This window comes from Vulpes vulpes, chromosome 6 (assembly GCF_048418805.1).
Source record: "Vulpes vulpes isolate BD-2025 chromosome 6, VulVul3, whole genome shotgun sequence".
Taxonomy (NCBI): domain Eukaryota; kingdom Metazoa; phylum Chordata; class Mammalia; order Carnivora; family Canidae; genus Vulpes; species Vulpes vulpes.
In genome coordinates, this window is record NC_132785.1 from 63,985,604 (window position 1) to 64,007,293 (window position 21,690).

The window sequence follows — 21,690 nt, forward strand, 5'->3', positions numbered from 1 at the left end:
GCTCCCTTCAGGGAGCCTGCTTCTCCCTCTGCCTACATCTCTGTCTCTCTCTGTGTGTCTCTCATGAATAATTTTTTTTAATCTTAAAAAAAAAAAGCCCACCACTACTTTCTTTTTTTTCCCCCCACTACTACTTTCAAAGATGAAAGAAAGTTTGGAAGAAAAACAAAGTCATTAGAGAACTATGTATGGGCTGGAGAGTACTTCCCAAGGTCAGGTTTCTAGGTGGTGATCTATCCCAACCACCTTACCAGCTACCTGGAAGCCATCCAGTCTCCCCATGTGGTCCTTGAAGGACGGTCATAGAAGAAGAGGTGAGCAAGAAGGTTCACAAGTGTTCATCAAGTATGGATAAGCTTCAGAGTATAATAAAATCGGCATGGTTCATTTTTTATTCAAAAATATGTATTGAGTTGTCTACTACGTGCCAGACACTATGCCAAGAGCCAAGGTTACCAAGGCAGGTGATACAACCTTTCTACCATTCTGGAGTTCACACTGTAGTAGGGCTTACAGCTTCACAGAGCAACTGGATGAGATACACGCAGGAGCAAGAGAAGGACTTGGTTGTAGTGATCACAGGAGTATTCCAGGACGAAAGCACACATCGGAAATAGGACCTTGAGATTTCAGGAATGAGCTGTGAGACGGGAACCAGGAAAACATTTCCAAGGAACTGAGCTGAGGATGAATATGGAAAAGTTTATTTATTTACATCTCAAGGTCCCAAGTCAGTAACAGAAGTGGAATTACAACTCAGAGAAGTCCCAGCTGGCCTCTTATGTGGCTCTGCTCGGCAGCTGCTTCATTTGGCACCACACAGCTGGGTGAATGAGTCGCAAATGGAACAGTGGCAGCCAAAATCTTTTTTGAGATAAACGACACTGCGATTTTCCTTGACACCCGCTGAAATTCCTCACTAATTTCCCAAAATATCTTATGTTTGCTTTAAAACAACCGTGGGGCTCAGACATTTCAGTTGAAAACACATCAGAGAAACAGAGTAATCCCAGCTGTCTGAAACTCTGAGCCCAAACCAGCCAGACCGAGAAGAATCACTTACAGAAGGCCGTCCTGGGGCACCGGGCAGCTGAGGTCCTGGCCCAGGGAAATAGGAATGGCATTTTTCTCTCTTCTTTCACCACCAGCCCTGTTCTCCAGTTGGTTGGCCAACCAGCTGGTGTCAGGGCAGAGGAACCAAAGAGCAAAGACGGCAACTGGAAGCAGGGCAGATAGAGGATAGCTACCATGCCATACAGCGAGTCATCATGAGCACACATCAGAGTCTGACTCAGTTGTCACTAAAGCTTTCTGTGAGAAGTTTGAGGGTAATGAGGAGGAAATAACACAAGCCAAGAGCTTTCCTTCACTGAATTTATCTTTTTTCTCCAAAGAATTCAAAGGGAGTGGGGGAAAGGGTAGATGTGTTCTAAAATCAAAGGCAAAGTGGCCCAGGCCCAGCTCCTGAAACTTCCAATTAGAGAGAACATCAGTTCTGGCACTCTCTCCCACTAATATTCCGGTGTTCCTATGGATTAGATGTTTGATACTAAGAACCCAGAGTGGCAGAGACCATCAGAGAGAATGGCACTGGGCTTGGGTGTGTAGGAGCCAGTGTGGCTTGATTTGATCTGACCCGGGAGTCTTGTTGCCTCTTCAAGTATTCCTATTCTTTCTTCAACCTAGATGGACAAAAACAAACAAAAAACCACTCCAATTAGAGCTCTAGTTCCTATGGGCCTCTCTCTTTAGATGCTGAGAACCGTTTGCTTAAGGGCACAGAAATGAGTGGCATTGCCCACTCATCTCTGACACAGCTCCATTCAGCTCCTCATCTACCTGCCCAAAGTCCTAACATAGCCTAACATCACTCAGCTAACACCTCCTTCCCTCAGCAGAATGTCCTGTGCCACACTTGAAATTCCAAGCCCTGTGTCTCCCTTGGTGACTACAGCTCAAGTAGGGATCCATGACTAAGGCCACTGACCCAACCATGGTAAAGCAGAAGAGATGTGGCAAAGAATCAACATCTGTGGTGGGCTTACCAGCATGCACCAGGTATAGGGATAAGCTCTTCACACGTGTTCTCTCATTTCAACCTCACAACATCCTTGCAAGGTAACTACAATTACCCTATTTGCAGATAAGGACATCAAAACTTGGGGTTGTACCTTGCCCAGCTACCAGTAAGTTGCAAAGGAAGATTTAAAAATCAGAGCAATTAGCCCTGCAAAACCAGCACTCCTTTCACATATAGACGACGTGGGTAGTGATACCACCTAGCCACCCATGGGTGACATCAGAATGTTGGCCACACAATGACAGGCAGGGTCTAGCCAGGTGGGAACTATCCCTCCTGTAGAGGGCCCGCGTCTCTCTACACCTACGTCAATGGGTAGAGGACCTGCTTCCCCAGGTTTGGACTTGGGTTAATGGCAAATCCTTTACTAATCCCATGGTTCACTAGATGAACAACCCAGAATGCTCCTTAAGAGTCAGGAAACTTCAGACAGAAATCCTGCTTACATAGACTAGCACATCTCTGCCAACCTCCTAATATTGACAAGTCCTGTACTGGGGACTGAGAATGTGAACATAAATAAGATACAGCCACTGTCCTAAAGAATCTTCAAGTCCAACGCAGAAAACAAACAAATTATCAGATAATTATAATAAAGATGATAAGTGCCATGACCCAGAAAGTTCAGGGAACCCAGGGAACACTTCCCTTAAGTTGGGGTGGGGAAGAGAGAACAAAGGTCTGGTTTTTCCAGGAAGAAGGAGCAGCTAGTGCAAAAACTGGGACTAGAAAGACTATACTACATCTTTGAACCAGCAAATATTTTTGTGCAGCTAAAGTACTGAGTGCCAGTGGTCCAAGTGAAACTGGAGAAGAAAGCAGATCAGGAGATCATTAGGGCCATGACATAGGACTTTCCTATTCCCCTAAAGGCCAGGGGACGCTACTAAAGGAGTTTCAGCAGAGGTGTGCCCTGTTCCCCTCTGCTCTGGAAAAAAGTGGGTATGATGGCTGCTTGGAGAATGGCTGAAAGCAGGTGGAGTCTGGAAACTGGGAGACCTCTTGGAACAGTCTGGCAATAGCTTTCAGTAGGTGAGGAATGCTCAGACTGAAGCAGGGGTGGTGAAGGCTGAAGGAAAAGGGGCGCGTGCAGGAATAAAGGAGGCAGAATAACCCGGCCCTGCAGGCTGCTCTGCTCCTGCAAGCCCTCGAGCCTAATTGCACCGCTTTGTCCCCGGGGAATGCCCTCCGGAGGCCGCTGGCACAGCCCTGTCACCAAGGCTCCTTCAGGGAGAGTCTTCTTCCTGGCCCTGGCAGAGACCATTCTTGCCTCCGCGCTCCTAGAGCACTTTGCGTCTAACTCTTTCATAGCACTTCACTCTCCTTTGTGATTGTTCTGTGTCTGCCTCCCCACCACCCGCCAAAAAAACCTGAGTTTTTTGAAGACAGGAGCCACGTCTTGTTCACCTCTTCTCCCCAGTCGAATCTGACCTGCCATACATAATTAGCCTGAGTTTGCTGGAGAAACAGCCCAACCTGTGAGCTGGCAGGCCTGTGACACATCTCTCTGAGGAAGTGACTAACACCCAACCACCTTGATAACAGACAGAACTTCTCATGGGCAGACAGTGGCTGATCAGGGGCAGCCAGGGAGCACCCACACACCACACAGCCACCTCCACGAAGCCATGCTGTGGACCTGTCCCCTCTTCTACCTCACCCTCTTCTGTGCAGGTAAGGATGAGTCGCTGGGCCTTTTATCCTTAGGGAAATGTGCTGCAGGGATGATTTGGGGTGGGGCTGGGGTTCCAGAGAGGGTTCTGAGGAGAGGGCATTGCCAAGCTTGGCCCTGACATCCATCCCCTTGTGGTAGAGGTTGTTCCCCACAGCCTGTTTCCCTCGGCTTGCCCTTTCAGGGGTCTCACTGGATATCATTTTGGAACCAGAAACCAAAACCCTGACTGTTCTAGTTGGAGAGCCTTCCACCTTCCGCTGCAACCTAACAGGAGGGGACTTGAAGAACTATCAGGTGAGCTGGTATAGGAAGAATGAAGATAACTCCCTGACTTTAATATACAGACAGAGCAACAATACCAATGACAATTTAAGGAGTAATTTCAAAGGAAATACCGATGCTTCAAAGAGTCAATGTATACTCGACATTGAAAAAGCAACAACAGCAAACGCCGGTACCTATTACTGCGCAGCAGATATCCACAGTACTCCAGGCCTGCTTCTGGTCGCCTCAGAACCTCTGGGTCTAGCTGAGCTGGCGGAGCCAATGAGAGACCATCTGTGGTTAAAATGTGTGCCATACCCGCGCTGAGACCACCTGATCACCTCACAGCAACATCTGATAAGAGAGGTAAGAGCTAAGTTGGAGCAAGGGTCTTATCTTTGTGGTTGGAGAGGGTGCCTATTTAACAATCAAAGAGGGCAGAAAAGTTCATTAGAGTTTATACGAAGAAACCAAGGGAGCCCTGCACCTGCCTCTCAGGGACTTTAGAGAAAAGGTTGAAAGGAACAACCTTCAACGCTGACAAGGTTTTCTTATTGTGGAGGCAGGCTCAGATGAACAGAATTTCTATCGTGAGTGCTGTAGCTCATTCCAGGGTCTTTATTGTGAAAGCATTCGTGTGCATAAACTAGATAAAGCAAGGATGGTTTTCTATTACCACCCTAATCAAAATTTCCAAAGCTATTAGAGATAGCTTTAACTCTTACACTGTGAAGAAGGATGAATAGAGTCATTTTCTGAAATGCTCCCTAACAATTTCAGGTATAGGATGCTTTATATCATCCCTTAGCTACAGAGGAGTCCGGGGGAGCCATGGGGATGGGCAGAGAGGGGTAACACTGTCTCCTTCATGTCGGTTGCTGAGAAAGATCTTGGAGACTAATGCTTATGGCAATGCGGGATTTCTTCTTCTTTTTTTTTAAGATTTTATTTATTTATTCATGAGAGACACACACAGAGAGAGACAGAGAGAGAGAGAGGCAGAGACACAGGCAGAGGGAGAAGCAGGCTCCATGCAGGGAGTCCAACGTGGGACTCAATCCCGGGTCTCCAGGATCACGCCCTGGGCCAAAGGTGGCACCAAACCACCAAGCCACCTGGGCTGCCGGGCAATGTGGGATTTCTGAATTGGTCATGAATCAATTGAATAAAAAAAAAAATTTTTAAATTCCAAGTCCCAAGTTGAAATGGGTGAGCCCAAAGTCTCTGAGCCTACAGGGAGCCAAGGCCAGGAGGAGCCCACTGAGCAGGCTGACAGGAAGGAGGGCTTACAAACATTTAATAATCATCAAGGGAATGTTTTCACCTTGTTAGCGCTAGTAACCACCTCTTTGTTTTTCTGCTCAAGTGTCTGGTCTGGAATCCCTCTCCACATTAAGTTACAACTCAGGCATTAGGATGCAAAGTAGACATTGATTCGTGAAAACAACTGCTCTCCTGATACCTTCGATATTCAATATTCCTTCCAATGCACTATCATCTTCATCACACACTTGTTTATAGGGCAATTATTGTATTTGTGATATTGGGATAGGTCATGGGAACAGAAATGGCTATAAGTCAAGTTCTAGCCTAAGTTCTATTCTCGTCAATTTGCCTATAATTTATTTTAAAGATAACTGTAGAATTACAATTAAAGCTTACCAAAAAATACAAGAAAGCACATCTAACAATGAGTGCTACCGATTTTATATGCAGTGCTCTTGGAGCTCATAAAAAGATAATCACTGTGAGAAAAGTGTCTTAGAACAGCTAAGGCTTGAAACAGGTGGGACTTGGGTATGTGGGAAGGAAAATGAGGAATATTTCAAAGTGGACACTAGTTATTCGTTCTGTAACAAAATGCCATAAAATTAAGAGGTGCAAACATTCATTATCTCCCAGTTTCTAGAAGTCAAGAATGCAGGTTGTTGTGGCTTCACTGGGTCCTTTGGATCGGGGTCTCCCATCAGGTATAGTGGAGAGGTCAGCTGGGGTGGCAGTCATCTCAGGCACTGGCTAAAAAAGATCCACTTCCAAGCTCACTCAAGTGAATGTTGGTGATCCTCACATGAGCATCTCCATAGGGTTCCTCAGAACATAGCAGCTTGCTTCCCTAGAGCAAGGACTAGAAACAAGGCATCCAAGATGGAAGGCACAGTCTTTTTGTAACCTAATATTGGAAGTGACATTTCATTGCTGCTGCCATTTTCTATTCAATAGAAGTGAGTCTATAAATACCACTCACACTCAAGGGGAGGGAGAGATTACACGAGAGTGTGAATACCAGGGAGGAGAGATCACTGGGGGCCATCTTAGAAGCTGCCTACCACAGGAGATTAACACAGTAGAGGAGGAAAGGAAAGGGCTCAAAAAATCTGGTTGAGACCAACTTGTTTAGAGATCCCTAACCTATAAGGCTAAAGTAAAGAGATTTGATTGGATTTTATAAGTCAGTATTTCTCAACTGTCGTGGTACATAGGAAGCACCTGGAGAGATTGTTTCTAATTATACTTTTGAGTCCCAGCTACAAAGATTCTTATTCAGGCTATCTGAGGGTAAGCCTGGGAACATGAATTTTTAATAAGTGCCCAGGTGATTCTTTTTTTTGTTTTGTTTTCGTTTAAATAATAAATTGATTTTTTATTGGTGTTCAGTTTGCCAACATACAGAATAACACCCAGTGCTCATCCTGTCAAGTGCCCACCTCAGTGCCCGTCACCCAGTCACCCCCCACTCCCCGCCCACCTCCCCTTCCACCACCCTTAGTTCGTTTCCCAGAGTTAGGAGTCTTCCGTGTTCTGTCTCCCTTTCTGATATTTCCCACTTATTTTTTCTCCTTTCCCCTTTATTCCCTTTCTGCCCAGGTGATTCTGATGCAAGTGGGTTCAAGGACATACTTTGAGAAATTCTGGTGTAAGCAGCAAAACTCTTAGTTTAATACAAGGAAGATGTAGCCACTTCTCCTGCCCTCGCTACAGAGAAATGGACATTAGATGTGGTCAAGGTATCTCTGGAACAATGGCTCTCAATTCCAATTGCATATTTTAAACACCTGGGAAATTCTTTAAAAATACCAATGTCTGGAACACATCCCCAGAGATTCTGATTGAACTGGTGTGGGCATGGAGCTCTGGTTTCCCAGGTAATCCAACCTCTCTCCCCTATTCTCTCCTCTTCCCTTTTCCAGTCTAAGATCTTGCTGTTTCAGTGTGGTCTCTAGATAGCATCAGCATCACTTGGAATTTCCAGTCTAAGATCTTGCTGTTTCAAGTGTGGTCTCTAGATAGCATCAGCATCACTTGGAATTTTGTCAGAATGCAGAATCTCATGCACCACCCTTGATCTAGTGAATCAGAATCCGCATTTTAATAAGAATCCCTTGGTGAGTTATATGCATATTAAAGTTTGAGAGGCACAAGTCTAGGGAAGCCATCACTATTGAAAAATTTCATTGAAGTGGAGAAGTATAAATCTGTTTTTCCCAAATGCCACCCAAAAAAATCCATATTTGTAAAAAGCTCCTAAAGGGATGCTGCTGTGCAGCCAGGTGTGGGACTCAGGACAAGCAGTCAGTCATCCCCAAATCAGGTTACCGATGATTTGTGTTACCAATATAATAAATATTCTCATTGAGTCATTGAGGTGCTATCGTGTCCTTGTATGCTCCTTGGAAGAAGGCATTACATAAATTCCAGGTATGATCATTTCTCATTCACCCACAAGCAGATTAGGAAATGAATTAATATTTATAGAGTCAATGTACTTTTTACCACACCATGTGACCATCATATATTATCCACTGTAACCCAGAACCTTGTGCCACATACCTTCAACTCAAGATCAAGCCAGAAAAAAAGAGTATGAATCATTAGGGTCTAATAAAGTCTGATTGGGACAAAAAGGGATGAGAGTGAGAGCATGTATCTCTAATTGTCCATTCCCCCTTCAGGACAGATGAGAACATGAAGTTCTGATTCACATTGGGGTGGGGAATCTCAGAACCTGAGATGGGCATGGGGTGACAATGAAAAGCAGCCTGGACCCAAGGAAGAGGGACATCTTGGGAGAAAACAAGCAGACCGCCCAACAATGACCTGAGAAAGTATGAGCACAAAACAATGAAATAGGAAAACTGGACATAAATTAAAATTAGAGACCTAGAGAAATGCCCTGAGCTTACCAGCAGGCAATTGAGAAAATCTTTCATTTATTACCTGGAGCTCCAGGCTGAGGTGGAGATAGGGCCACCAAGGGCCCTAGCATAACATAAACACGGACCAAGTGTTTCTGCAGAAATTCCAAAGCCAAATGAACAACAGAAAGTTCAGCTGATATTTTTGTGTTGTTCCTATTCTTCCCCACTGTACTTGGTAAAGCCAACTAAAAGTTGACTTAAGTCATATTATTGTTATCCCCATTATCCTGCTTTCTTATCCATCATAAAAAAATTCAGAGCAGTGAAGAGAAATCCCGGAGAGTATCTGCCCAGGCTGTAAAAGGTCTTTGAGTTCAACTGACAGGGCATGGTAATAGGCTTGGCACTTCCACCAGGCTCCCAAGTAAAAGAGTCCTTAGGCATGTCCTGTCGCTAGATATGGAAGATATGATTCCTCAAAGGCAGCAAGAAAGTGGTAGCCGGCATCTAGAAATAGGGCCACCCACTGGCTGCACTTATGAACAGACCGTCCAGCACCATAGAACCATGGTATGGAGCGACTGGCAAGAGAAAAAAAGGGAATCAGGGGACATGTCCTCCTCGGAATCACGGGAGGCCACAGCCAGCCAAGGAAGGGAATGTGATTCCTACCATACATTGTATTTTCTGAAGAGGTCACAACCTTGAAGAAGTTACTCTTTACAGCACCCTGAAAGTGCCCAGGGAATGTACTAGGCTTCAAGTAAGGAAATGGACTCAAGGAAATCCAAGTTGTGACCTTCATTCTGAATGATTAAGGCTTTAAACAGAAAATTAGAGCCATTGAATTTGAAAAGCCAGAAGGGATCTTAAAGGCCAAGCAGGAATCCCCTCCACTCAATTTATTTGTTCATTAAATAATAATTGAATAAATGATCATCCAAACTCAAAGTATTTTCAGTGACAGTTCTTATTTTAAAAAATCACCTCTTACATTGAGGTCTGCTTCCCTATAACTTTTTTTTTAAGTATAATTAGCATACAATGTTATGTTAGTTTCTGGCATACAACATATTGATTTTGACACTTTCATACATTACTTAGTGCTCACTAATGTAAGTGTGCTCCCCATCATAGAAGTGGGGGATGAGCTGACAGTAGGAGAAATAGATAAAGGACATTAATACAAACTTCCAATTATAAAATAAATAAATCATGGAGATGCTTCCTTTATAACCTTCTATGTTGGCATTTGTTGTGCATTCTGAAACAGCACAGCCTAAGCCCTACCTTAATATTTTCAAACATTGAAAGATGGGTATCATATCCAACTTTCCAAGACCTCATTTCTCTATACCCAATACTCTCAACTATTCCTCATGACTGTCTCCTAAGTTTTAAGGTCCTCAGTAGGAGACTCCAAGCGCAGTACATTTTTCTGTTCCACACAGTTCTCAATGCTGTGACTCTCATGTGATGTGGAGCCAATAAATATGAGTCAATAAATATGAGTGAATGCATGAATACATATGTGTCCAATAACGGTTCAGTGGTCCACTTAGATGTCTCAAAGTCCCATCCATCCTCTACCACCAACACTTTAATCCAAACCTCCATTTTCTCCTTTGAAATATTCCATTAGTCTTTTGAATGAGCTAACTGGTCTCTGGGACCTTCCAATATGTCATCCCCACAGCAGCCAGAGTGATTTTTTTCAACATACAAATATGATTATGTTACACCCCAACTTAAAAACCCTTCAGTGATTTCCCATTGCTCACAGGCAGAAAGCCAAACAAAATCCCCAAAGTGGCCTCCACAACCCTGCACACTCTGACCCCTTCACACCTACTGCTGAAATACACAGGTGCCCTCCCACCCCAGGACCTTTGCATATTATATTACCCCTACCTCGTAGAATACTTCTATCACTTTTTCACCTGTTTAACTCCTACTCACCTTTTGGTTTTGGTTTTTTTTTTTTTATTAAAGATTTATTTATTTATTTATTTATTTATTTATTTATTTATGAGAGACACACAGAGAGAGGCAGAGATATAGGTAGAGGGAGAAGCAGGCTCCCCACAGGGAACCTGATGTAAGACTCGATCTCAGGGTCCATCACACCCTGAGCCAAAGGCAGATGTTCAAACGCTGAGCCATCCTGGCATCCCCCTACTTACCTTTTGAATCAAAGTATACACATCAATTCCTCAGAGATGTCTTAAGATCTCCCATCAAGTTCAGATGTTTGTTTGGGGTTTTTAAAATATGTCTCTGAGGAGAGGGTGGGGAATAAAAAAAAAGAAAGAAAAAATGGTACACCTGCGTGGCTCAGTCAGTTAAGCTTCTGCCTTCAGCTCAGGTCAAGTTCTCGGGGTCCTGGGACTGAGTCCCGCATCAGGCTCCCTGCTCAGCAGGGAGTTGGCTTCTTCCTCTCCCTCTGCCCCTCCCCTGATTGTGCTCGCGCGCTCTCTCTCTCTCTCTCTCTCAAATAAATAAAATCTTTAAAAAAGAAAGAAAAATAAAATAAAGTATACTTTCATATATCAGTTTGTAACATTATTTCATAATTTGATTAATGTTTATTTTTCTAGTTTGTAAGCTCTAAGAGATCCTGGACTATATCTGCTGTTGCTTATCATTGAACCTGACAAATTGCATGAATATATTTTTTTTAAGATTTTATTTATCTATTTGAGAGAGAGAGAAAGAGAGTGAGAGAGAGCATGAGTGGAGGAAGAGGCAGATGGAGAGAGAGAGGGGCAGACTTCCACAATGAGTGGGGAGCCTGACATGGGGCTCCATCCCAGGACCCTGGGATCGTGACCTGAGCTGAAAGCAGTTGCTTTATCAACTAAGCGACCCAGGTGCCATTCATATTTGTATGAATAAATGAATGACTCTGGGATCTTAGGATTTCCCAGATTTTGGTATAAGGTCCCAAGCCTTTACCATATTGTCACTTTTCAGTGGTCTTGAAGACCCCAGAGTCACCCTGAACTAGAGGCAAGCATTCTCAGAGACCAAGGATTTCCACCCATTCTCTATTGGTCCGACATCCTAAGGAGCCCATTTGGGGGCACACAGGACAACTGAGAGGTCAAAGGGTCCTGCACATTTCTGAGCCAGTTACCACATAAGGATTTGGAACAGGTAAGCAAAACCCACCCAGAAAAGCTGGCCAGCTATGAGGAAATCAGAGGAGCTGTTATGATTATTATTTTCTCCTTTTGAGTCCTGGCTGGGCTTCTGATGAGCTCTTTTGGTGCTTTGGATTTTGTGTGGATATTTTCAGTAGCCATATTATTAAAATATGCAAGTCTATAATTATGGGGATGCATTCCTCATCCCTCAAATATGTACTGAGCATGTACAATATTCCTGGTGCTGTGCCACATGCTGAGTTACAAATACCACCAAAGCTCAATTCCTGTCCTCAAGGTGCTCTTTCCAGTGGAAGAAACAGACATGCAAATAAAGGCTTATCAACAGAGGAAGGAGCAAACACCTACCAGAATGTAGAGAAGAAGTGATGGCCTGAGGCGGGGGAAGCCTCCTCAGAGGAGGTAACAGGAAGGAGATCAACACCGAGAAAACACTTGCTTCCCTGAGGTAATGTACACTTGGAAATTTTTTAAGATGACCCAGGAAGGAAGATGAGCATTCTTGACAGTTACGCACACATACACACACATACAGCCCTTCATCAATGATGCTCTCAATATATGTAAGTAAATAAACAAACTGATGGAAAAACACTGAACCTGGACTAGGTATAGCCAGCCTTTTCATGAGGAATCTAAGGTCACAGGGGCTCCTTAACCACAGATGTAGTGAATTCCCGCCTAGGAAAACCTAGAGATTTCCAAAAATGCCATTGTACACACACAAAACAGATCAGCTAAAGGGTGGTGGTGTGGGTTGAGAAGATAAGAATGAAGCAAAAGGGGAAGGAAGAGGGAAAGAAGAACATTGTTTCCTTGGAAACACTCCCTTTAACTTTTTGTTCTTTTCCAAGAACCCTCCCAAACCCGGGATTTCCCAGAACTTGTTGCTGCTGGGCAACTGGCTGCCTCCTCACCCCACTGATGACAACTGTGAGGAAATCTGGAGAGTCTATTAAGAAAGCAATGTGCTCTACAGGAAGGCAAATAATACCAGCAGGACTGGCCATGAATGTCCACTTCTGTGTGTTCTTTGATTTCATTTGGTTTGAAATGCTGAGATTTCTTCTCCAATATGCAAGCCCATCACAGCCTGCACTAAATCTACAAATCTTATCTAGGTTGATTGAGTTGTTTCAATTTGTGGAGTGGTTTTTAGGCAAAACAAGAGTACAACTTTTCTCCTGTAAAATATAAAAACTTTAGATGTAAATGGGCCTCTTTTCTGCTTCTCCAGAGTTGTTTGTCTTCTGGAAGCTCTGGAAAGAAACAGCCGTCACGTTCATAACAACCTTACGTATTTTCCTCTTTGTATTAGTCAACTCTTCTGTGATAACAAACAGTACCAATATCTCAATAGCTTAAACAACTTACTTTTTGCAAGTGCTTTTACTACAGGTCCATGGCTGTGAGGTGTTAGCTAAGCTCTGCAACCTGTGTCCCCCCATTCCAGAATCCAGGCTGAAAGACAATTCACTATTTGGAACATAGTGTTCTCGTGGCAAGAGGAAAAAGAGCATACCCTGTGAGAGGTTGTATGAACCTCAGAAACTCAGAAACTCAGATGCTCCTTCAAGCTTCTGCTCAGTCATGGCACTCATCATGTCCACTCACATTCATTACCCAAAACCCTCCCATGGCCAAGCTCAATATCAAGTGGGATTCATGCCCTTCCTACAGAAGCTACTGCAAGACACGTCACACCAGACAGGAAGTGATAATCCTCTCACATAGTAGGGGGAATAGATTGCTTCAGAACAATAACAACCTACCATTCCTTTTGACTCCACCCAAATAATTTGCATCCAATATAGGGAGCTTCTCTGCCTGTCAACTAAAAATATATATATGTGAATTTTTTTCCTCTTAGAATTGTTATAAAGCCCTGGGGCAATATTTGCCAAATTTTTCTCCAGAATATTACTGTCCCTTGAGATGTTAACAGTTGTTAAGCAATTAAAAAGAGTTCCATGGTCAGATAAATTGGGAAAATGCTCCATGTCAATAGCCCTTTCTTACTTTTCACAATTCTTTATTATCAGATTAAATGTTCTGACAGCACTTGCTATAAAGATACCTATTTAACCCAAGACTAGGATCACAGAATTGTTTCTGTAAAAGCATAAGCATTAATATCTTATGAGATCCTAGTCACTAACACTGCCCTCAAGGATTATGGGAGAACCACCCAGATGGATTCTTGTTTCTTCATTTATGCATCCAAATTGAAGGACATCTAAATGATGTTGAGAGGTGGCATGCATGAGGCCAAGACATCTGTGCAGGCCTCCAAAAGAAGGCTTGCAGGTTTTTTTGCTAAGATCAAACTCTGTTAGAAATCTGAAAATGCTAATTCGGATACTACTCTTTGCCTACTGAATTAAGTATAAACACTGCAGCCTGGCTTGTATGTCTTCCTTCTTTTATGCCACAAATATACTTTGAGTTCTATCCTGTGCCAAGTATCATGCCAGACACTGAGTACCCAGTGTGAACAAAATAAATCTGGACCCTACTGTCATGGATGTATCAGGGTAAGAAGAGACAAACATAGAGCACACACAGGAATAGCTAGCCAATGATCATACAACCTCTCACAGGGTATGACACAGGTGGCCACTCATTCCTTCTTCCAATGCTTTCTGCACTTAGCTTCTGAGATGCCACACTTTCCTGATTTTCCTCTGCATCACTGACTGCTTCCCAGTCTCCTTTGCTGGCTTTTTCTTCCTCTGGCTAGCTTCTTTTTTTTTTTTTTTTTTTTTAATTTTTATTTATTTATGATAGTCACAGAGAGAGAGAGAGAGGCAGAGACACAGGCAGAGGGAGAAGCAGGCTCCATGCACCGGGAGCCCGACGTGGGACTCGATCCCGGGTCTCCAGGATCGCGCCCCGGGCCAAAGGCAGGCGCCAAACCGCTGCGCCACCCAGGGATCCCCCTCTGGCTAGCTTCTAAACATAAAGCACCCAGGGTCTCTTGCCTTCTGAATCTCTCTCCCAACCCACCACCCACCATGGTGATATTCTTTCATTCACACTAACAGCATTAAATTCCACGTATGCGCTTCCAAATTTATATCTCCGATGCAGAACTCCCCTCGGAGGTTATAACCTCCCCCAGTTGAACTCCTTTAGTACTTACCTCTCTTGAGTCATTTCATGTGCTCTCTCTTCTTCCAAGATTGTTTGGATACTTTATGCTCCTCCTAATTTATAAACTACTCAGGGACAGGGATCTTTGGTCTGTTTCATGTTCAGTTTCCACAATGTATCAGGTAGTAAGCGTTTAATATCTGATTATTGAATTTAATGTTTGAACTGAATTTCTGCTTTAGGGATCACTGAGACACAGATGTAATGAAAGGGAATATTTTATTTCAAGCAATAATGCCTCACCCTTCTCTATTTCCAAATGAACAACTTCAGATGAGAGAACACAGCTACATACATTGGCATGAGGTGAATACTTAAATTCAAAAATGTTAAATCGAGCCAATATCATCCCTTGTGGTCGGCAGAAACTGCCTTGAAGGTTTTATAAATTGCTTGCATTCCTGCACCCCATCTGGCAATGCTCCTATCTTACAGTCACGGACGACTAACTCTTCACAATACACCCTCCCCCCCTTGAATCTACTCCCTACTCTAAAATGAAAAGTAGAAGAGAACAGCAAGGGCTTGCCCCAAACTCTCCCACCCAAACAGAGCAGAGATTAAGCCCTATAATCCTGACTCCTCAATTTAGCAGTCAGGCCCAAAGAGGGGGTCAAAGAGGCAGACTCCCCAGGGCGCCTGGTGGCTCAGTCAGTTAAGGGTCTGGCTCAGTTTCCACTCAGGTCTCTATCTCAGGGTCGTTACATCGAGCCCCACATTAGGGTCCTCTCCGTGTGGAGCCTGCTTAAGATTCTCTCTCCCTCTCCCTGCCCCTTCCCTTTCAAAAAAAAAAAAAAAAAAAATAGAGGAAGACTCCCTGCATTGCAGAAAGGTGTCTCACCAGCCGCTCTAGTGATAACGTGTAGTATCTGCACCTCTGATGCTTCATCTGAATTTTGATCCTGCTTTTTCCAAGCCTCTCCCAAGGCCTCTTCCACTAGTCGAAAGCAGCTCGGTTTTACACACTTTCAAACAGAGGACCAATGGAAACTGAGCACTGTGTGGAGAAAAGCTAAGAATCCTTTTGCACTCAGATGATTTGCACAAGCGAGTCAGGGGTCCCCGACAGCCACACAGGAAAGCCCTAATTATAATGTAGACATGGCTCCCATGGCACAGCTCCTTCATGTGGGTGCAGAGAGGCTGCTATTTCTCATCTTGGCTGCCCTAAAGAAAAGTTTGTCTGTGGCTTTCACATGCTTGAAACTTAGGAGTTAGTCTATCAAAATAAGAGGAAAATTGTCTGGATTACATCTTTTCCACAAAAATTAACATTTTTCAACAACCATAGCATTTTTTTCAATTATTATTATTATTATTACTATTATTATTACTATTATTATTTTGCCATAGCATTTTAAACTGTCTTCTTTTTCTGGGAGTATCCCTTCCCCATCACACTTCCCTGGATAAACAACACATATTTACTAACAAAGGGTGGAGTGGCTTTAGGATTTCTGAGGGGAGTTGGAGGAGCTCTTCAGCTGGGTCCCCAACCGCAGTGGGAGTTCAGGCAAGCACAGCAGATTGTGAGTAGAGGCAGCAGTTCCCTCTCTAGCATGCTGCAGCAGTGACCCTCAACTCAGCCTCTGGGTCACCAATCTGGAACCTGAGCTGGTACTTTTTTAAATAAAGTATTCTGACAGCGAGAGATCATTATCAGTTGAGTCTGGCAAAAATCTTGCCCTGAGCTCTTCGAGTCTGTCTTCTTGGCGTGTGCCATTCCCTATGCATCTTTTGTTATCCTACATCCCTGATTTCTCACCATTGTCTGGATGCTGCTGTCAGTTTAGATTGACACTGTGCACTTTGTCAGCTACCATGATTCCACTCGTAATGGTACAGCCATTTGATAGATGCAGGTCGTTCAACACGCAGAGCAGCCCCGCTGTGTCCTCCTTCGGTAACTTCCCGAGTTCACACGGTTGCTGTTCAGTCATGTCCATGTGCAAACTCTCAGACTGCTTGGCAATTAAAGCCCTGTCAACTGGATAGCTTGTTTTTCTACTCAATAATCTTTTCTTTCACTCATACCAAGCATTCATCACGCAGCTCGGTGTTCACTGCGCTTTATCTTGTCACCACCATGTGTGTAATAGGACCTGCATTCTGAATTGGCTCTAACCCAACAGTGCCACAGTGATCATGAAACAACCACTCTTTTTTTTTTATTTTACTTAAATTCAATTAATTAACATATAATGTATTAGTGGTTTCAGTGGTAGAGGTCAATGATTCATCAGTCTTATATAATACCCAGCGCTCAACATCACTCGGTTACCCCATCCTCCCCACCTCCCTCTCCTCCAGCAACCCTCAGTTTATTTTCTATGATTAAGAGCCTCTTATGGTTTGTTTCCCTCTTTGATTTTTTTCTTGTTTTATTTTTTCCTCTCTTCCCCTATGATCCTCTGTTTTGTTTCTTAAATTCCACATAGGAGTGAGATCATATAATAATTGTCTTTCTCTGACTGACTTATTTCACTTAGCATAATATCCTCTAGCTCCAACCACATCATCGCAAATGGCAAGATTTCAATTTATGATGGCTGAGTAATATTCCATTGCATATATACATACAACACATCTTCTTTATCCATTCATCTGTCAACGGACATCTGGGCTCTTTCCTTTAAAACAACCATTCTTAACTGTGATAAACCAGGTGAGTATGATCAACAATACTGTATTTATCTCCATCTTTGCCCCTCTATCCATCCCTACTTTCCACCAAAGACTCAGCACAAACCCTGTATAACCAACCAGAAAGTCAGAGATGCTCAGGGCGTGGCAATGGGACAGCGGCCAGTGCAGAATGGGTAAGGATCCTGGGACATGATGAGGGCACTGGGTTATGGCAACCCAAGCTGCTGTACCAATATCCACCCACTCAAATACTAACTTTCCCACTTAATTGGTTTGGGAAATCTCTTTGACCCCCAAAGCCACCTCATGGCCACTTCTTGTCTACATAGCTGCCTTCCCCAGAGCACCCAAGAATGGGGCCATGTTTCTCTTCTATTGTCCTCTCAGTTAGCTCTATATCTTTAGAGCTGATGCCATGTTTCATCCATTCTTTCAGGCTCATTTCTTTTTTTTTTTTTTTGTCACAACCTGTGATAAAACTAAGCAAAGTAGTAAGTGTGTTATCTCAAAGCCCAAGAACTGGGAGGTGCCTATGGAACTGTCTGGGCTGGAAGTCCAACTGGAAGAAGCACGCAGGGTGCCAGTTGATACTGAGGGCTGTAGAAGCCAGTGGCACAGAGGGCCAAACTATACAGGCAGATGGGCCCACCACACCTCTCTCCCAAGGAAAAGAAATTGAGGTCTTTCCATCTTTGGATTTGGAAGGGTATTTGCCCTTCTCTGGCAGCATAGATTCAATCTAGAGGATGGGGTCATCTCTCTCCCACTAGAGGTAGGATAGGGAGGGTCTCACTTACTTCCTCTCCCTTTCCTTGAAGGGTAAGGATCTTTATTTACTTCCCTGGGGGAGATGAAGCAGGGAATTTCCCTAAGGTTCTGGGAGAGCCCAGTTATGTCACCACCCTCTGCTCTAGGGGGTTGACAGACATACAATCTATAAGATAGTTACATTCCACAGCTGTATAGTTCCAGAACTACAAAATCTGAGCCCCTTATAAGCACTGAAGTATCTGCATTTGATTTTTTATAAGCTTCTATCACCAAAGGAAAAAAAAAAAAAAACATTTATCTTCTCCTTATCTCTGACCTGTCCCCCAGCCCTACCCCCAACGAAGAATGTTGAGCAAGATATTTTTCTCCATTTCAGGGGAGAAAAGTGGGGAATACTTTTTCTTATGTGCAGAGAAATACTAAAAAGAAGGAGGGGCTTCAATTCAGTCCCTTTCAAACTAATAATCTATCTGTACCCAACCCGTTTTTCCAGCTTTTTCCTCTCTTTGAGATATTGTTGAATGGAAGGACAAAATTACCATTCTTTCTTTCTTTCTTTTTTTTAATAAAGAGACTTCTACCAACAAAAGTATAAGATTAGTCTCCTATTAGCATGAAAGCCCCTATTCTGACCTCTCCATGTTCTACCTGAGGACCACCAGCCCGGCTCCCCACCCAGTTCTCCCAGCAAGCAGGGGAATTCAGAGAGGATTTCCAGAAGCATCAATAACTTTACATTCTACACACAGTGCTCTCTTACCAGCTTTGTGTGGTAAATCTTCACTGTGAAATCAGCAATTCCAGGAAAGCAGAAGATAATTCACACCCTCCAAAACAGGTGGCCACTTCAGAGCATTGGACGTATTTTCATCCTTAAAGGCAGGTCTCCTTTGGTGACCTATGGTCTTCTGTGAGCCGAGCAATTTCAGAACAAAAATGAGGAAGGAAAGGAGGGCGGGAAGAAAAAGAGAACACAAATTTGGACTACAGCAAGAGCCCTTTATTCTCTAGGTCTGGTGTGCTCCAGACTGCATTCCATCTCTCTTTCTCACATAATATATACAGTGATGTGTTGTCCAATGTAAGGAATCACAGCAAGTGGGCTCCCCTGGCTGAATTCTGCCTCTCAGACGAGAGTTTGGGTGGAGTAGAATTTGGATCTTGAAGATCAAGGCAGGCTTAAGAGAAGGAAAAAGAATCATAGACCTAACCCATTTCAATCAACATGGGACCTGGAAAGACAAAGAACATAGTCCCTAGTCACTAAGCACCCAGGAAATGCCCAGCATTGCTGTAGGCACTCAGGGGAACAGGATGATGGCTGATGCTGACCTCTTCATGGCCTCTAATTCCTAAGGGGTCAATGGCAAGAAATTTCCAGGGAAAAGACCTATTGAGGGTCTCTGCTTGTCCTGGAGAAAGGACAAGGAGAAGACTGGTAGACCCTCTTGGTCACAGGTTTTTGCCTTGTCCCCTGAAGACAACACTGTAATACGCCTTAACTGCAAGGTTTATTCTTTGACTAAATGATTCTCTTACACAATGGTTTTCAACTGTGGATGCACATCAGAACTGCTGAGGGAGCTTTCCAAAATCCTGATGCCCAGATCCACCCCAGATCAATTAAATCAAACTCTCTGGGGGTGGCACCTAGGCTTCAGTACCTGCCCTCAGTGATCCCAATGTGCAGCCAAGATTGAGAACCACTGCGTGGAAGTAATTGTTCTACTCTAGCTTTTCTCTGTCTCTACCTTCCTCTTACCCAAGCTGTTATATCCTCCTTTATTTTTAGTTTGTTCTACTTTGTCCTTTCAGTAGATAATTCTATAATACTCCATTAAATTGTTTTTCATGCTTTAACTCTGATTTCTTTCATTTAATTTCCTTTGCCCACTCCACTTGCTTCATCTTCCCATTATGTCTGTTTTGTGTTATCTTTAGTCCAGCATCAACATTTACAGGGCACTTGATATGGGCAGAGTACAGCAGTAGACACTTAACTGCTACTAAAAATTAAACCCAACATAATACTCTTTTCTATTAAATTCTGCGCTACAAGTTATAAGCTCTCATCCTATGGAAGATGGGCACAGTGGCAAAGTCTATGTCCCTTCCTAGGAAGCAGCACCCTTGGTATATAAATAAAAGATCCAAAATAAATATATTTCCACAAAAAATAAAAGGGATATCCACAAATAGGGGAGAAAGAAGTATTCAGAACTGTCCAAAGCTAAATATTTCCACTGCCAAAAGCTTGGTCTCACTCTAGCATGGAGATGCTATCATTTGCAACAGAAAGAGAAAATCCCTAGATGGTCTGTACACCTGTAAGGCTGTTCTCTGGGGGCAGAATGTCTGTTGATTCAGGTTCATTTCTTCCTTGTCCCCAGGCAAGCTCAAGAGCACACAGAAGTGTTGCTGAGCCACTCCAGGCCGAGATGATGAAGAAAAGGCCATGAGATGGTTCTGGAAGCTGAGGACTTTAGTCCTCAGGGGAAACCACACAGTAGATCTGCCTGCTTCTTCTGCTGCCCAGCTGCAAGAGTGGCCTTGGAGACTTGAAATAGTAGGCTTGCAGTTTCCTGAACCAGGTGAGCTCCAGAGAGCCTTAATAAACATCATCACTCCCACAAAACCCAGTCCAGCCCTAAGCACACCATAGAGGCTGATGGATGTTTGCCCAATAATTGGGTGAATAAATAAATGGCTCCCTGATTAAGTTACTCCTGGTAGATTTTGTGGAAAGATTGAAATGGGAAGGTGGCTCTGTAATCCAACACTGGTACCTTGGTCTCTTGATATGCCGATATGGTTCCTCAATTTCTCCTATCTTCCTTTTCCCTTGATTTTGTGTTTTAGGAATCAAGCCAGATGCCTTGTTGCAATAACAAGAGATGTTTGTTCTTTTAGAGGAAGCAAAATTTTGCAGTATGAAATCACAGGGGGTAAAAATGAATAATTATACTGTCTACTGGTATAAGAGGAACCAATATGGCATCCTGAACTTTGTATACCAACAAGAATTCTGTGATCCTGATCTCCAGAGCAACTTTGTTATAGATGTCAGTTCTCCCTGGAGATTCTTGAAGCCCCAGTAAGAGAGGAGGGGACTGATTATTTTGCTACCCTACCCATAGTACTGTCCCTCTGCCTCCTGATGGGTGACAAGCCAAAGCTTGCCCCTCTGATCTTCCACACTGGCCAGCTGGCCCCAGTGTAGGTCTATCTGTAGATCAATCACAAGGTGTATTCATGTCCATTATTTCAGGGCCACGTGAGGCAGTATTATCCCCATTTTATTATCCAGAAAACCAAGGACTGGAGAGGTCAAATGACTTGCAAGTCAGTTGTGGAGTTAGATGCAAACTCAGATCTTCCAAGCCTAAATCCAGCAGTCTCTCCAAGACAGTATAGCTACCTCTTGAGAACCCAAGCAAGCAGTGAAAAGAGGACCCCCAAGTTCCAGGATCCTGTCCAACCCAGTCTTGTAGATCATATTCTGTCTGCATCTTGTCTGAGCAGAGATAGGGTTGCCCAGCTGCCTGTTTTCCACAGTCTGTGCAAATTCAAAGAAACAGATTATAAGTTCAAGGAACCCACTTAAAGAACAGGAAAAGCAGCTCTCTGCTTGAGCTTATATAAGAGGATGTGAAGGCTGACACTTGGATTCAAAGGCTTGCAAAGGTCCCTACAACCCTCAAATCTTTCATTCTGCCTTCTGTTCTCAATGAGACCAATGGACACATCTTCCCCCATTGCTGTGTGATACATCAGCTGATTTGCCTGGGACTCCTAAGC

At 43.6% G+C, this 21,690-nt stretch overlaps 2 protein-coding genes, 1 long non-coding RNA gene and 1 gene segment (V, D, J or C); 3 read left to right on the forward strand and 1 right to left on the reverse strand.

The window, feature by feature from the left end:
- The window catches only part of LOC112909605 (T cell receptor alpha chain MC.7.G5-like), a 531,968-nt gene that overhangs the window by 360,685 nt on the left and 149,593 nt on the right, over positions 1–21,690 (forward strand). The window lies entirely within an intron of this gene.
- The window catches only part of LOC112909593 (T cell receptor alpha chain MC.7.G5-like), a 122,512-nt gene that overhangs the window by 34,885 nt on the left and 65,937 nt on the right, over positions 1–21,690 (forward strand). The window lies entirely within an intron of this gene.
- LOC112909599 (uncharacterized) overlaps positions 1–21,690 on the reverse strand; it is a 77,164-nt gene that overhangs the window by 28,171 nt on the left and 27,303 nt on the right. The window contains exon 3 of the long non-coding RNA XR_012002088.1: positions 18,653–18,800. This is a non-coding gene — a long non-coding RNA (uncharacterized lncRNA). The remainder of the gene's footprint in view (positions 1–18,652; positions 18,801–21,690) is intronic.
- On the forward strand, positions 3,634–8,859 carry LOC140599335 (T cell receptor delta variable 2-like). The segment is given in 2 exon segments: positions 3,634–3,754; positions 3,937–8,859. Coding segments are annotated over 2 exon segments (456 nt in total).